General features: G+C 35.3%; 1 protein-coding gene across 1 annotated transcript in view; it reads left to right on the top strand.

The window, feature by feature from the left end:
- RP1 (RP1 axonemal microtubule associated) overlaps nucleotides 1-13,831 on the top strand; it is a 184,886-nt gene that overhangs the window by 138,727 nt on the left and 32,328 nt on the right. The window contains exons 43-46 of the mRNA XM_030012421.2: nucleotides 527-659; nucleotides 2,026-2,165; nucleotides 7,315-7,567; nucleotides 12,459-12,700. Of these exons, the coding sequence (XP_029868281.2) occupies nucleotides 527-659; nucleotides 2,026-2,165; nucleotides 7,315-7,567; nucleotides 12,459-12,700 (768 nt within the window). The remainder of the gene's footprint in view (nucleotides 1-526; nucleotides 660-2,025; nucleotides 2,166-7,314; nucleotides 7,568-12,458; nucleotides 12,701-13,831) is intronic.

Raw genomic sequence — 13,831 nt, 5'->3', positions numbered from 1 at the left:
TCAGGTGGAATGAAGCCAGACCTAAGCTCGCACCTTCTATTGGAGTTCATTCTTCAAATAACTTATTTCCACAGGGAGCCCTGAAGGCCACTGGACGCCTAATTTCTGCCAACTTTGAAAATCCTAGCTGAGATGTACCAAGTCACACATAAACAAATAAAAAGCAGCAAAACAAATGTTTTTGCAAAATGGACATATGCTATTAAGATTGATGTAACTGTATTCGTTCATTTGACATTCTGAAATTGCAAGTATGTACAGGTCAATTTAATCTATACCCTTCATTGGTTCTCTACAAATGGGTCCTACGCCTGTGTCAATATGCAATGAAGAATACACCTATAACCATCAGGCTGCAGAATCAGCAGCTTGCAGCAACTACTGTAGCTCTTATGCAGAATCAGGTAGCTTTTATAAAGTGAGTGCAAGCATTAATAATGGGAAGAAATATCAGTTTCTGTTGGGATGGAAATAAGAAACTAAATAATTCAGATAAATTAATTTCTTCCTCTGATTCTGCCTGCAGCTTCTGCTAAAAGACCTGGACACTAAACAAGAGTTGGGCTTTCACACTGAAGCCCAATGTCTGTTTGGAGAAGATGGATCTGAGACTGTGACAGAGCTAGCAGCCATCAGGCCAGACAAGCCACCACTCAAGGGTATGCTGCTGAACTTAAAAGTAAATACATGAGCAAATGCACACACACACACACAAAAAATCATGAACTGCCTAATGGGATGAACACAATGGGCAAGATTGCAAAGCATTTTATATATATTAAAAAAACACTAAAAATTATTTTTAAAAATTCATTCAATATACCTGTGTAAACCATATGGGTTCTTTAAAAAGATCTATTGTTAAAGCGTTTTTTCTGTTTTAAAACATCTGACATGTATTGTTTTCACTAGGCTAAGTACCAATTTGAAAGTCTGAAAAATCTGCAAAGCCCAATTAGTATATTTCTGTTGAAATTTTCAAAAAATTACTGATTTACACTCAGTGAGGGTCTAAATAACAGATTTGAAAAAGGCATGTGCAAAGTCATAATGGCATGAATCACAAAAAAAACCCAAACCAATCTTTTTTGAGGTTTTCTTCAGGCCCCATTTCTGACCCAGAAGCTCTGTTTCATTTTGTCATTGTATTTAAAATATGATAACATCTTCCTTTGTTCTGATTACATTTTATAAAATATTTAGAAAAGAATTCTCATTCACTGCACTCTATGAACAGAAGTCTTAGTTAAAATATTTAAAAGTTTTTGCATTTAATATCTAACTGAAGGCTAGACTGCAAATGGAAGTTTATCTTAACAGTCTGTTACGACATTTAATTCTTCACAGAGCTTACAGAACCCATAAAAAAACTCCTCTGTCATGCTGTCTCAAGGAATATGTACTATATAACTCATCAGCCAAAAGTCATGGCAAGCTTTCCTTTGTGATGAAGAATAATAATACCAATGAAGAGCTGTATAAATAGCTGAGCCATTTCTCATGAACATAGTAGTTGATATTGGCCATAATTATCAAAATGCCAGACTAAAACAGAATTCAGCTGATCCAGAACAAAAAGTGGATTTCACCTGTTATATCTGTTTTTTTTCTTTGGTAAAATGTTAGAGTTGATAAATCCTAACTCAATTTAAGACCTTTAATTACTACAAGAATTCAAGGCTTTTTACACAGCCTGATAAAATCAGTATGATTCTTTCAGCTGATTTCAGTGACCATTGGATAAGACTCCAGAACTATGACATTTTCTTTTTCTGTAATGTAAGCATGGATTGGTGCATTGATTCATAAAGGACATTTCATCTTTAATGATGTACTGTGCTGTTGTGAGGTAGCGAGCAATCTATATGAAACTCAGACAGAACATTAATGTCAATTACTATAACTTCATTCCTTGGTCTTGAAATTAATCTTTTACCTGAAATAAATTGGTTTATAATGTTTAGTAATTACATTGCTAAATAGTCTGATTTGGTGATGTCTTGTGTCACTGATTTTTCATGACAGAAGTTCTTTACTCAATCAGTGTTCATACGGGAACATTGCCTGCATCAGGGACTGATGCAGATGTATTTATCACAGTATTTGGAGAGCAGGGAGATTCCTGCAAAAGGAGGCTAAGACACTCAAATTTTGAAAAAGGACAGGTTAGTAATGAGTTATTTTTGTTACATGTTTGCTTAATGTGTTTTATTCTATTAGTTTCTTCCAATACCATATTTCTTTTCAATTATCAAATACGAGCATTGATGTTACACCATGGTAACCTGTGGAAAAGATGTGTTGCTTACTAAGTGTAGACATTTTACCTGAACTGGGATTATGGTTTAAGAGTAATATGAGTACCAATACATTTAAAATCCACAAACGATCAGTAACTCTTCTTAGAAACTGGAATTGAACCCAACAATATATAAAATTCCATGGCTAAACTTTCAGTTATTTGTGAAGCTGGTGTAGAAATATCAGGGCTATTTCCTGTGACTGCTCCTTTAAAATCTTTTTTTTTTAAAAGATCTCTCCAGATATAGTTGAAAGAGAGATTTTAAATGTGTTAGCTACTATATGTTAATTAATCAATTTATATATAGAATTGCAAACAGGTAAAGCTGCTTGTAAACATACTGTGACTGCTCAAGATAAATCCTAGGAGAGATTTTCTGGTCGACCTTTGCTTATTACCATATTAATGATTATATCTACACAACATGTTCACGCATACCCTGGACTCAGCCCAGATATGACTAGATAGGATTTAAAGAGACCTTTCAATTGATCGATTGATCCTGTGCAATAAAGCAGGATCCTCTATACTTATTTCATAGCATTTCTTAAGATCTCTAATGGCTGAGATGCCATAACTTTCCTAGGCAACCTGTTCCACTGCTTTCCTAGCCTTGCACTTAAACAATTCTTCCTTCATTTGCTTTATAATGTCAAAATATTTTCTACAACCTAGAAACATAGAAACCAGCCATGTCATCCTTGTGTTCCACAGTCATTGATAATTTTTCTTCCATGAATTTGTGTAAACTCTTTTTAAACGTGTGATGAGCACCCACAGTCTCCTGTGGTAGTATGGATTCCACTTGATCTGCAACCTGTGTAAAACTTCTACATACTAATTTCATCTGATTTCCCTTCTTTTACTGTAAGACACAGTGAACGTTTTTTTCCTTGTCATCTTCTCTTTGCCATTCTTGCTTTTATAGGTCTCTATCCTCTGCACACCTGTTTTGTAGCTGGATTGTTCATTGTTCCTTGTGTAAGAACATCTCTTTAATCATCCTGCTTACACTTTCCTATATCTTTTTCTGACTCTTCAGTAATACATTCAGAACCTCTTTAAAATTTGCCATCACCTCCTCTGCTTCTCTTTTTTTCTTCTTTGTCAGAGTTCTGTTTGCTTAGCTCTAGGTACCATCTTCAGACAACTGTTGCTCTAAATGGACAGTGTGATATAGTGTATAAAGCATTCACAGGCAGGATGCCTACATTCATTTCTAAGCTCAGTCACTGGTTTACCTGATGATCTGAATGTATCAGTTTACCTTCCTTGTGTTCCTCATTTCCCACTGTAAAATGATGATAACCAATAGTTTAGGCAAGAATGAAAAGAGGTAAGCATATATATTTCAATGAAGTTTACTTCCCTTTTCATTTACTACTGAGGAAAATTAAATACATCTTTTAAAATTGTGCTTAATCTCTTCTTTTCATGGCAATAACCTAGTGCAAGATTCATAATAATATCTAGTGTTCTGGTACCTAGTGAAATTACTATGCACTGGGAGGTATTTAATAATTTGGCCACAGTCTTCCCACCCAAAGTATTTAGGCATGTTTTTCTTTCCTTTTCTTACAGTCTCTTGCAACCATTCTTTTTTTTTTTTTTTAAAGATGTCATTGTTTGCAGAATCCTGCTGCCTTAGTCCAAACTGTGCTGTTAAAATATAGGAAGAGGTTTGTGCTGTTGATTGACTGGATGATATTATTGAAAATACAGGTTAATTCTTGGCATTTTTGAGGGCAAATGTTTATAGGCAATTAGAAGAGTTAATAAAAGACATAAAGGTACATAGTCTGTGACATAACCTGGAAAAGAGGTCTAAAAAGAAATAATTTACCTGGCACTTTCGAGCTGGACATTAATACAGAATCAGCTGTTAGTGTTAAAGAAATCAGAGCCACTATCTTGAGCAGTAGAGTGCTGAGTGTCTTCCCAAGTAAAACCTTTGTTTTAGGTGAGCTATTTTTGTACTCTGGGCAATGAAATTTTTCTTCAGCTTAGATATTTTGTGTATTCATGTTCTTCATTGTGCAATAGGTTCTTGGGAAAGGGTTGAGCAGTGAGATGGCAAAATGTTCTGATGATAGTAAGTTATTTAAGGTAATAAATATGGAAGGTGGTGGCAGAGATTGCAGAAGGACCTCATGCAGAGTGACTGGGTAATAAAATGGCAGATGAAAGGCAGTGGCTGTGAGGGGGAAACCCCTTTAAATTTGCATGCAAAATGATGGGCTCTGAAACAGGAAAGTGATGTTAGCATTAGGACAGCTCTGTAATGATGTCAGCCCAGTGCTCAGTAGAGGCAAAACAAAAGGAAAAAAGAACAGATCAAATGTTTAGGTATTATTAGAAAAAGGAAAAAAACCCAGCCATCCCAAAGTAGAAAATACAGTCATGCCCCCAGGTAATTTCTCTGGTGCAGATGCATAATAGATGCTGTGTTTTGTTCTGATTCACTTGTCTTAAAATGTGCAAAAAGAATGCCAAGCGATATGAAATATCTTCCATACAAGGAACAACTAAGCAAATAAATGCTGTTTGGCCAGGAAAAGGGATGATGAGAGGAAGGGAGAGGGAGATAAGAAATATAAAATGGCATAGAGAAATTAAGTAATTCTATTTTCTCACGAAATACAAGGGCTCGAGAGCATTAAGTGAAACCTGCAGGTGGCAAATTCTAAATGAAAGGAGGTGGCTTTTTACACAATGCATAATTAATACATTTAGTTTCTGGCACACAATGTTGCAGACGGTAAAATGCATGTTGGTGCAAAAAGCCATTGCACATTGTCATGGAAGACAACTTTCCACTGAGGGCTGTTAAGTGCAGAGACACAATCTGTGGCTCAGGAAATCTCTGAACCACAAATTGCTAAAGCCTGAGAGACTTTATATTCAAGAAGCATCTCTATATATTTTCCCCATTTTTCTGCTCTTCCCTAGAAATCTGTTACTGGTAGCTCTTGGCAACAGTATACTGGACTAGATGGATCTGTGGTCTGACATACTACTACCAGTCTTACATTCTTTTTGCATAGAAGTAGATTCATAAAAAAGTTGGAATGATGCTTTCGTGAGACTATGTAAGAATAGAAGGTGAAAGAAAGGGATGTAAAGGGCAAGCTGTCTTGAGAGACAAGGTTATGTCAGCAATATCCCTCGAAAATATGGAATGGACAGGTAAAGAAAACAAAGTTAAGGAAACTTGAGATATGAAAAAAAGGATCTCTCTTGACTGATAAAGGACTGAAATATAAGGAAAAGCTAGGAAGACAAAATTGCAACAAAGTGTAAGAAAACAGAGTAAAGTTGATTTAATTACTGCAGGAAGTAAGGTTGGTTTATATTTATTTAAGTAATCGTATGTCTAACTTTTTCACCAGTTTAATGGGTTAAATAAATGGGGATTGTAATTTTGTCTAGATAACACTTTATCTAAAGCAAGACAATTTAAACAAAATCCTTTTGGCTTTCATTTCATTTCACACACTTTCAGTAGCGTGTTTAATGCAGTTCTGAATGTCTTTATACTGAGGGGGAAAAAAAAGAAATGTAATGACATCAATCAAAAGTACATTCTTGCTAATGCTGAGGGAGTAGGCAATTTAATGTATTATTATGAGAATTCAATGATAACAATGGGTGATTATGACCACTGTTGTCTAATGACTGTTAATTATTACCACAAAGAACAAGACTAATGATAGGTCCCTTTTTCAGATAGAGTTAGCTGTGAAGGAACATGAATATTAGCAATACAGGCTATTCCCTCTAAGTCAAGGGTCATGTAGACTGACAAGAAAATTGTATTTGGCTTGGAACTACGAAGAATAAAATTAAAAAGCAATGAGTGCTCCCAAAAAGTTATTTACAAGATATTCCTCAAAGCCAGATCTTTTTTGGGGCTACATATGCGTTAGATGAAGGGGTATAACTTGCCATGGTAACTGTTTGGTGAGACTGTGGATATAACAAGGTAAGAATGCTGGCAGTCCTAAGGCTGTGATAGGAATAATAACTCTGATGTTTTGTTTTTCTCAGCACATTGTAGAGAATAGTCCGACACAGACAGAAGAATGGACCAGATGACATAATTCTTTCTAAAAATCATCTCTTCCTTTGTTGCTTTCTGGTCCTCATGCTTTTTCCTGCCTGGTGGCAAATTGGTTGGCAACAAATAAAAATTATAGCGTCTGTTTCTACTATCCATCTGGGTTTTTTTTAATGTCACCCACACACATGCCCATGTATCTACCCACCCACTTATATTATCTTTTGCATGGAACACATTCATTCTCTCACTCACATAATTTATTCATCCCAACATGCACTAGTGCTGTTGCCATTTAGCTTTTGTTTACTGGTAGCCGTAGCAATATTTAAACAGATGTCTATTTACATCTGAAGAGCACATCAGTTCTTGCCTGTATGCGTGCACAGCCTTAGTTATAGTTTCTAATGTCAGTATCTTCCTTTGTTTGCATAGTCATCAACAGTGTCAGTATTTCTGTTCAGAGTTGAATAATATGACATTTCCCATTTGAAAAATAGGATGTCTTAGAACAGAAAAGACTTTGAAATGTTTAAAAATAAAATGCCTTACCTAAACCAAAGTTCAATTTACCAGGCCTATCCTGATATTTGAAGCACTCCCTTTGTTTCAGTTATGAGGGATTGGTTGTAACTTCAGTTTTCATGAGACTTCTGTAAGTAAATTAATGATCAGAGGTTTCTTTCTACCCAAAATAGTGGGATGTTTTTCATAATAAAGCCAGAGATGCAGTCATCATGAACAAGGCAAAATGTACATATTCAAGGATCCACATATTTTCTGAACAGGGTCTCCAAATGTGAATGTCAGACTATAACATCTTTCTTTACTATCAGAAAGGGAAAGATACTTCAGCATTGAAAGGAATGTCTTTCCAAACATAATCTTCTTAAAGATGGGTGGTAAAATATACGGTTTAATCATTTTGCTATTCATTTTGCCTTTACCTTCTCAGGTTTGTATCTCTGAAATGAGAGCAGTAGACCTTGGACAGCTAAGCAAAGTGCTTGTTGAGCACCATAATGTGGGTTATGGAGCTGGATGGTACCTGGACCAAATTGTCATCCATGAATCAGGCAAGACTGATGGCCAATATACATTTCTTTGCCAGCAATGGTTGGACAGTGGAGTTGGTGATGCACAGACGGAACGAATGTTGAAACTTCTTGGCAAAGTTAGGAATGGGATGTTGTCAGGAAAGATTTATGGTAAGGTCCAAAGTCATCAAAGCTCCTTCCAGCTTTTGTTTTAATTGTAACTTATTAATTTGGGGGTTATTTTTAAGACTAAACCCAAAATACAAAAATAATATATCTTAAATGTGAGTTGCATCTCTTACACAAATTGCCTCTCCAAACACTTTCCAGAGCTGGTAAATACAATTATAATGTTCAGGGAAGAAAGACTGGAGCAGAATGGAGATATTAAGTGATAGAGGCAATGAAGGAACTATGTTCTTAGTTGAGGCTGGAAAAAAGCTGAAGCAGAAAGAGGTAGGTTGTTCCATATGGCAGTCAATGCAGAACAGAAGGCTCCCGCAACAGTGATGAAATCACAAGAAGAGATATAAAAACTCTTTTAGCAGAATGAGATTTTCCCGTATGTTCATATATTTGCAGAAAGCATTTGCTTTTATTTACAGTTTTCTTTTTTACTTACATCAATGGCACAAGTTCTTGCAAACAACTAGTTGACCTGAACTCAATATTCCATTCAAATTGTTTAATGAAAAAAAGACCAAAATTCAGAAACAACTTAGACACTGAAAACAGGGTAAGTCTTTTCTGCTTTGCTGGGGTGCTGAATTTCTTAGCGCTCTCACGTCTTTTTTGAAGAGGTGTAAAAGAGGTTGGTTTGGGTCCATTTAAGAAATCTGAATCAGAACTGGTAGACCAAACTGTGTAAAGTTTAACTAACCCAAAGGTGTGAATTTTGCATTCTATATCAGCAGTTTTGCAAACTTATCTTTGTTAATTTCTATGCTCATGGATATTTCATAAAAATGCTCAGAGAGTTTTATATTATACATGGTTGCAGACACAGTTAGTAGTGTGTATCCCCATATTTAGCTACCTGTACTTAGTTCACTAGTGAATATCTTATATCATCTAAGGAAATAGAAAAATAATGTGGCTGAGACAACAGAAGGACAGAATACCATGGACATATAAGCATAGGATGAACAGCTAGAGTAGTGACAATTTCAAAATAAGAAATAGCTGTATTGCACCACTGCAAGTATTCCAGGTCTCTAAAAAAGTAGATTCCATAGGTGCCCTACATAATCCACAGAGTGAGGCAGGTGTCTTCTGAGGGTAATTCCGAGCAGAAGCCCGAGGTTGGTCAGAGTCTGTCGCATCTTTCTTCACTGATATTATGAAAAGTAAGAGAAATATTGCATCCTTGTTTATGCACCTTAATTAGTGTCTGAACATAGCTATGTAAAAACATTTTCCTTCCTCTGTTTCACACACACACATAGTCCTCAAAAATCTGAGTGCCGACTTGCTAATATTTTCTAGTCTGTGATTATTAATACTCAACTCTGGATCTATTGAAAATCAGTTCTGGTGTGGGTGTATAATAACTTTAGAAAGAATATGACAAGTAAGCAGAGAGCCTACAAGGAATGGAGAAATAAAAGACCGATCAGCAAAGAGCGCTGTACCTTAGAGGTCAGAAAGTATATGGATACAATGGGACTTACTAAATGTCAAGCTGAGTCAGATTTTATAAAAGAATTAAAACAAATAGTAAAGGTTCTTCAACCATTTACTTATAAAAAGAACCTGGAAAGATGTGTAACTATGCAGGAACAATAGAGTGCGAACTGAAGGTGATGTAGGTAAAATCCCTAAACAAATAGAATACTTGACCTCTTTTCATTAAGGAACCATAATGTTGGCAAGGGAAACAAAACGAGAATTACTAATGGGAATGAGGTTATTAGAAATCACCAAATCTGAAGTGCAAGTAGAACTTTGAGTTTCATGTAGTCAAACAGTGACAACCAAAGGCGTCGTTAGCCCAGAATATTGAAGGAATTGGGAAATGAAGTGGCAGATCTAGTAGCAAGGATTTGAAGCAATTTTATGAAGACAAAAATATGACTTGAAAATAGCAAAGGTAATACCTCCAACTAAAAAATAGAAAGCATAATGTAGGTGACTATAGACTTAGTAATCGATCACATGCAAACCTGTATAACGCACTTTGAAGGAAAGAATAGTTAAGATAATAGAGGCAAATAGGAAATGAGAAGGAACGCCTCATGACTTTACTAAAGATAGATTGTAAAACAAAGTTGATACTCTTTAGAAATATTTTCCAGTAGGAGAAATGTAATGACATCTAATCTGTCTAAATTTCGGTACTGAATTTTATTTGCTTTATGGGAAATTATTAGGTAATAATAAGAAAGTGGAAAGTAGTAGCAAAAGGAAGAATTGTAAAGAGCTGGAGAAGAGAGAATGAATACGCTGATGAAATCTGCTGGTGCTACAAAGCTGAGAGTACTATCAGGAGATGAAGAGGTTGTGTGATAAACTTTGAGAACTGGAGGAAAGAAATGGAACTGAATTCTGTAGCACAAAGCTTCAATACAATTAGGCATAAACCCAACTAAATATTTGAGCTTTTAATTCTGGTACCGGTTCCTAATTTCCATTGAGTTTGGGGGGAAATTAGGAACTAAGTAGTAGCTAAAAGTCTAAAAACTGTATCGGGTCTGTATCCCCATGCCTTGTAATGACTTCTGCTACAAGAGTTCATCAGCAGGATACAACTAGGAGAAATACCTGGATTTGTTATATGATCGCAGGATAATTTTTGAGACAGTAATGTGATGTGGCTGTGGGTAAAGTAATTGTGACCCCACAATGTATGTAGGCATTATCAGTGAAGATCAAAAAGAATTAATGTCACTACAGAGAAACAATGATGATATTTCACCGAGAAAGCTGTGTGCAATTGTGGTCACCTCTGTCCAGAAAGGCTGGTTCAAGCTGGAATAGCTGTAAAGAAGACATGATGACTGGGAATGTGGCAAGTCTTTGTCGTGAAATGGTATTGAAAAAACTTGACATATTCAGACTAGCAAATTAAATGCTCAAAATGGACACAGTTGTGCTCTATCAAATTAATGGTGGCTTACACATCAAGGAGGGAAAAGAGTTATTTAAGCTAATGGACAAAGTTGTCGTAAAAATAAATGGGTTTCAGCAGTCCATTAATGCCATTCTGAGAAAATTAAAAGATTTCTGAGAAAGAAATAATAAATTTTTAGCACAGCTCTTTTTTAGACTTAACTAAAGAGAAGGAAAGAAGCTTAATGCAGCTGCTTTTAAGTTGAATCTTGACAAACTTATCAGAGATTATACAATACAGTTAAGATGTAATAGCAGTGTATGGTACTGTATGATCCAACAGAGATAGTCCTTGCATTCAGTCTTCCCAGGCAGCTGTACATTGATAGTTTAAAGGCTTAATGTTTCAGTCCTAAAGGGCTAAAAAATCTTGGATTATGTCACAGGGGATATGATAAATTTTCATTTTACTTCCATTTTTTCATGGATATAATTGGTTTTGTTTATATTTAATATTCATAGACATGAAAATGGTAGCTATTTATGATTATCCATAAAGTCATAACATCTGAAGTTATTTTAGATGATTTTAAAGATGGTGAGTACTAACTTTTTACCTTCACCAAGACCCAAATTTATGGCAGAGATACTCACCTGATCTAAAGTAATAAAGCTTTATTTGCATTAGTTTATAGTAGGAGATAAAGATTTGCCTGTTGTGGTTAGGAAGCTGGACTTTACAGGACTAGGGACAAAAACTCAGAAAGTCACTGTTTCCATTACTCAGAGTAAAATACCCTGTTTTACAAAATAGCTATTTGAAATTATTAAATCCATACTTTGCCCCACTTTGCATAAACAGAGCTAAGTTATCGTAATAAAAACATGGTCATGCTCAATTCTGTACCAGCCCAGGTGACAAAAGCCTCTCTGTAGGAGCCATGTTTTTTTTAAAATGGAGAACATGGTTTTGATAGACCTGAATTTTCTATATATTCTGTTAACATGAATTAAAATGTTAAAGCTAGCTAAATCAGTGGGATTTTTTTTTGATGGGTACAAGTTTCTGATCCTGAAAACTTTGTTGATTAGAGTTTTAACTAAATATCTGTTCAGTATAGTGTTAGAGAAGTTACTCAGCAGCCTACCTGGTATCAGTCTGCAGTCCTTATGAATCTTCAGGTGACTGACAATTCATTAGAATGTTTAAGAGACTAAGTGGTTCAAACCAGACCTTTAGTTTGAACATGAGCTATTATTCTTTTTCAATATAATTTTGCCTTTTTTTTTAAGTAAAACTGCTGGTTTTGAGTGTTTTCTGTGTCCCTAAAGTAGGCAAATCTATGTGCTGTTATATAGGACTATTTTTAATCTCTCAGCAAACATCACTTCTTCACAGAAGAAATGGATGAAGTTTTGTACTTTGCTGGCATGGTAATTGTGGTGATCTGTGATAAAAATACCACTTTTCAAGCTCTGAACCAGTTTATCTCGTCAGCATCTTGTTATAGAATATATGTAGCAAATTTTAACATTCTAGTTTAAGTGGCTCCTCAAAAAGTTAAAATGAAAAAATACCCTCCCCTGACAAAGGCAAACTTGATAACCAGTACTATCTAGTAGAAAATCTGCTGCTTTTGCATGGTGATTAGTAAGAAAAAAATTTTTAAATCATCAGAGGAAACACAAGGGGAAAAAAAATCAACAGATTGGCATGGCTCTCATAAGTCTCTAATATGGAACTGGCAGTCTTATCTGCATAGTGCTATTGGACTGGTCCATCTCTGAAGGGTCAGTTATCACTATGGAAGGGCTGGTGTCCAAATCTGCTTCTCTCTAAATCAATGATAATGACTGAACCTGTTACGTGCCAATATTTTAGCTCTGCAAAGGTAGGAATAGGTTGCTAGTCGCTCACTAACTCATCTAACAGTAACTAACTGTTACAAATTGCTGTGGTATTTTGTATATTCAGCAAACCCATTAACTTTTTTCTACTGTTTTGTTTCAACAGGGATTTGGGATGTCCTTGTCACAACTAGTGATATTTCTTCCAGTTCCATGAATCCTAAAATGTCTCTAACTGTATGTGATGAAAAAGGTACCTGTACTTCAGTCATATTCCCAAAAGGATCACTTAAAAAAAAGCAAGTTTATGAGACTTCAGTGGAACTGAATAAGAAATTCAATACTATATTCAAAGTTCGCCTAGAAATTGAAGAAGCTGGAGAAGGAGAGACTTGGCATTGTCGTGAGGTAAAAAAACTAAAAACTAAAGCAATTGCTTATTGTGTCTTTATTGTAAAATTCTCCTGGTTTTCACATTCTATGGCCATTGCTTCCAGTTTCCAGTTCTGTCTGAAATTACATAATTTTTAATTTACAAGAGTAAGTGCATCTGGTAACAACACTTGTAGAGTGATAACTTCAGAGACTGCTCAAAACACTTACTAGGGTAGCTATGGATAACAAAAATCTTGTAAAATTAGGTGGATTTCTGGAGGGCATATATATAGACGTGCCATCATCTATAGCATATCCAGTGGTGTCTTTTCAGAACTGTACCCACTGGCATACATTGCAGTATTTACATAACTCCAAATTGGCTGTTACATGTTTAGACCCAGTCATTCAAGGCAAATAATTAAGCCAGACACTAGAAATGCCTTTTGATGAAAATATCTGCCTTTTAAGTTGGCATGTGAAAAAAAGAAGTGAATAGCAAAAGTGACAATCTTTCTTCTGATGTCCAAGATGCTGAAGCTAAAATCTGACATCACACTGAAATTGTTGTGGCACTTCACTATACAAAAAATACCTTTATCCTCTTATGCTGGCAAAATAGAAAGAAGTCTAAGGGAAAGAGTCATCTTCATTCAAATTGCAGACAGACTTTTGTCCATTAATGTTTGTATTTTGTTCTCATTAAAAACTGGAGAAAAAAATAATTTTCCTGTCCAATACATGATATTAGTGAGCTGAACCCCCTGACATTTAAATGGTAGGCAGGTTGTTAATTTCATGTTCGTAGCCAGATGAAATAGTCATCTAACAAATCTATTGATAAAATTAAGACTGCTTCTTGGATATTGTAGGAGACAGTGTATCACAGTAAAAATTTCAGAACAGAAACTTGGCAGGTGAAAACAGTGACATCTATTAGTCTGTTTTACTTCATTAGCTCAGAACAATGACTCAAAGCTAAGTTAGAAAAAAAATCAGTATCAGTTATATAAATGAGGAAAAGGTGCAGATTTACATTAGGTAGGATTAGAAAGAGAAAGAAAATATAAATTTCCCTGCTTTGGGATGTATGTAAATTATTGGGGTTTTAGGAAGATATTTCCTCTGTTATTCCATGGATTCTATAGCAGGACTGACTGATTC

Source organism: Aquila chrysaetos, chromosome 4 (genome assembly GCF_900496995.4).
Source record: "Aquila chrysaetos chrysaetos chromosome 4, bAquChr1.4, whole genome shotgun sequence".
Taxonomy (NCBI): domain Eukaryota; kingdom Metazoa; phylum Chordata; class Aves; order Accipitriformes; family Accipitridae; genus Aquila; species Aquila chrysaetos.
This window is presented reverse-complemented; position numbering and strand designations above follow the sequence as displayed.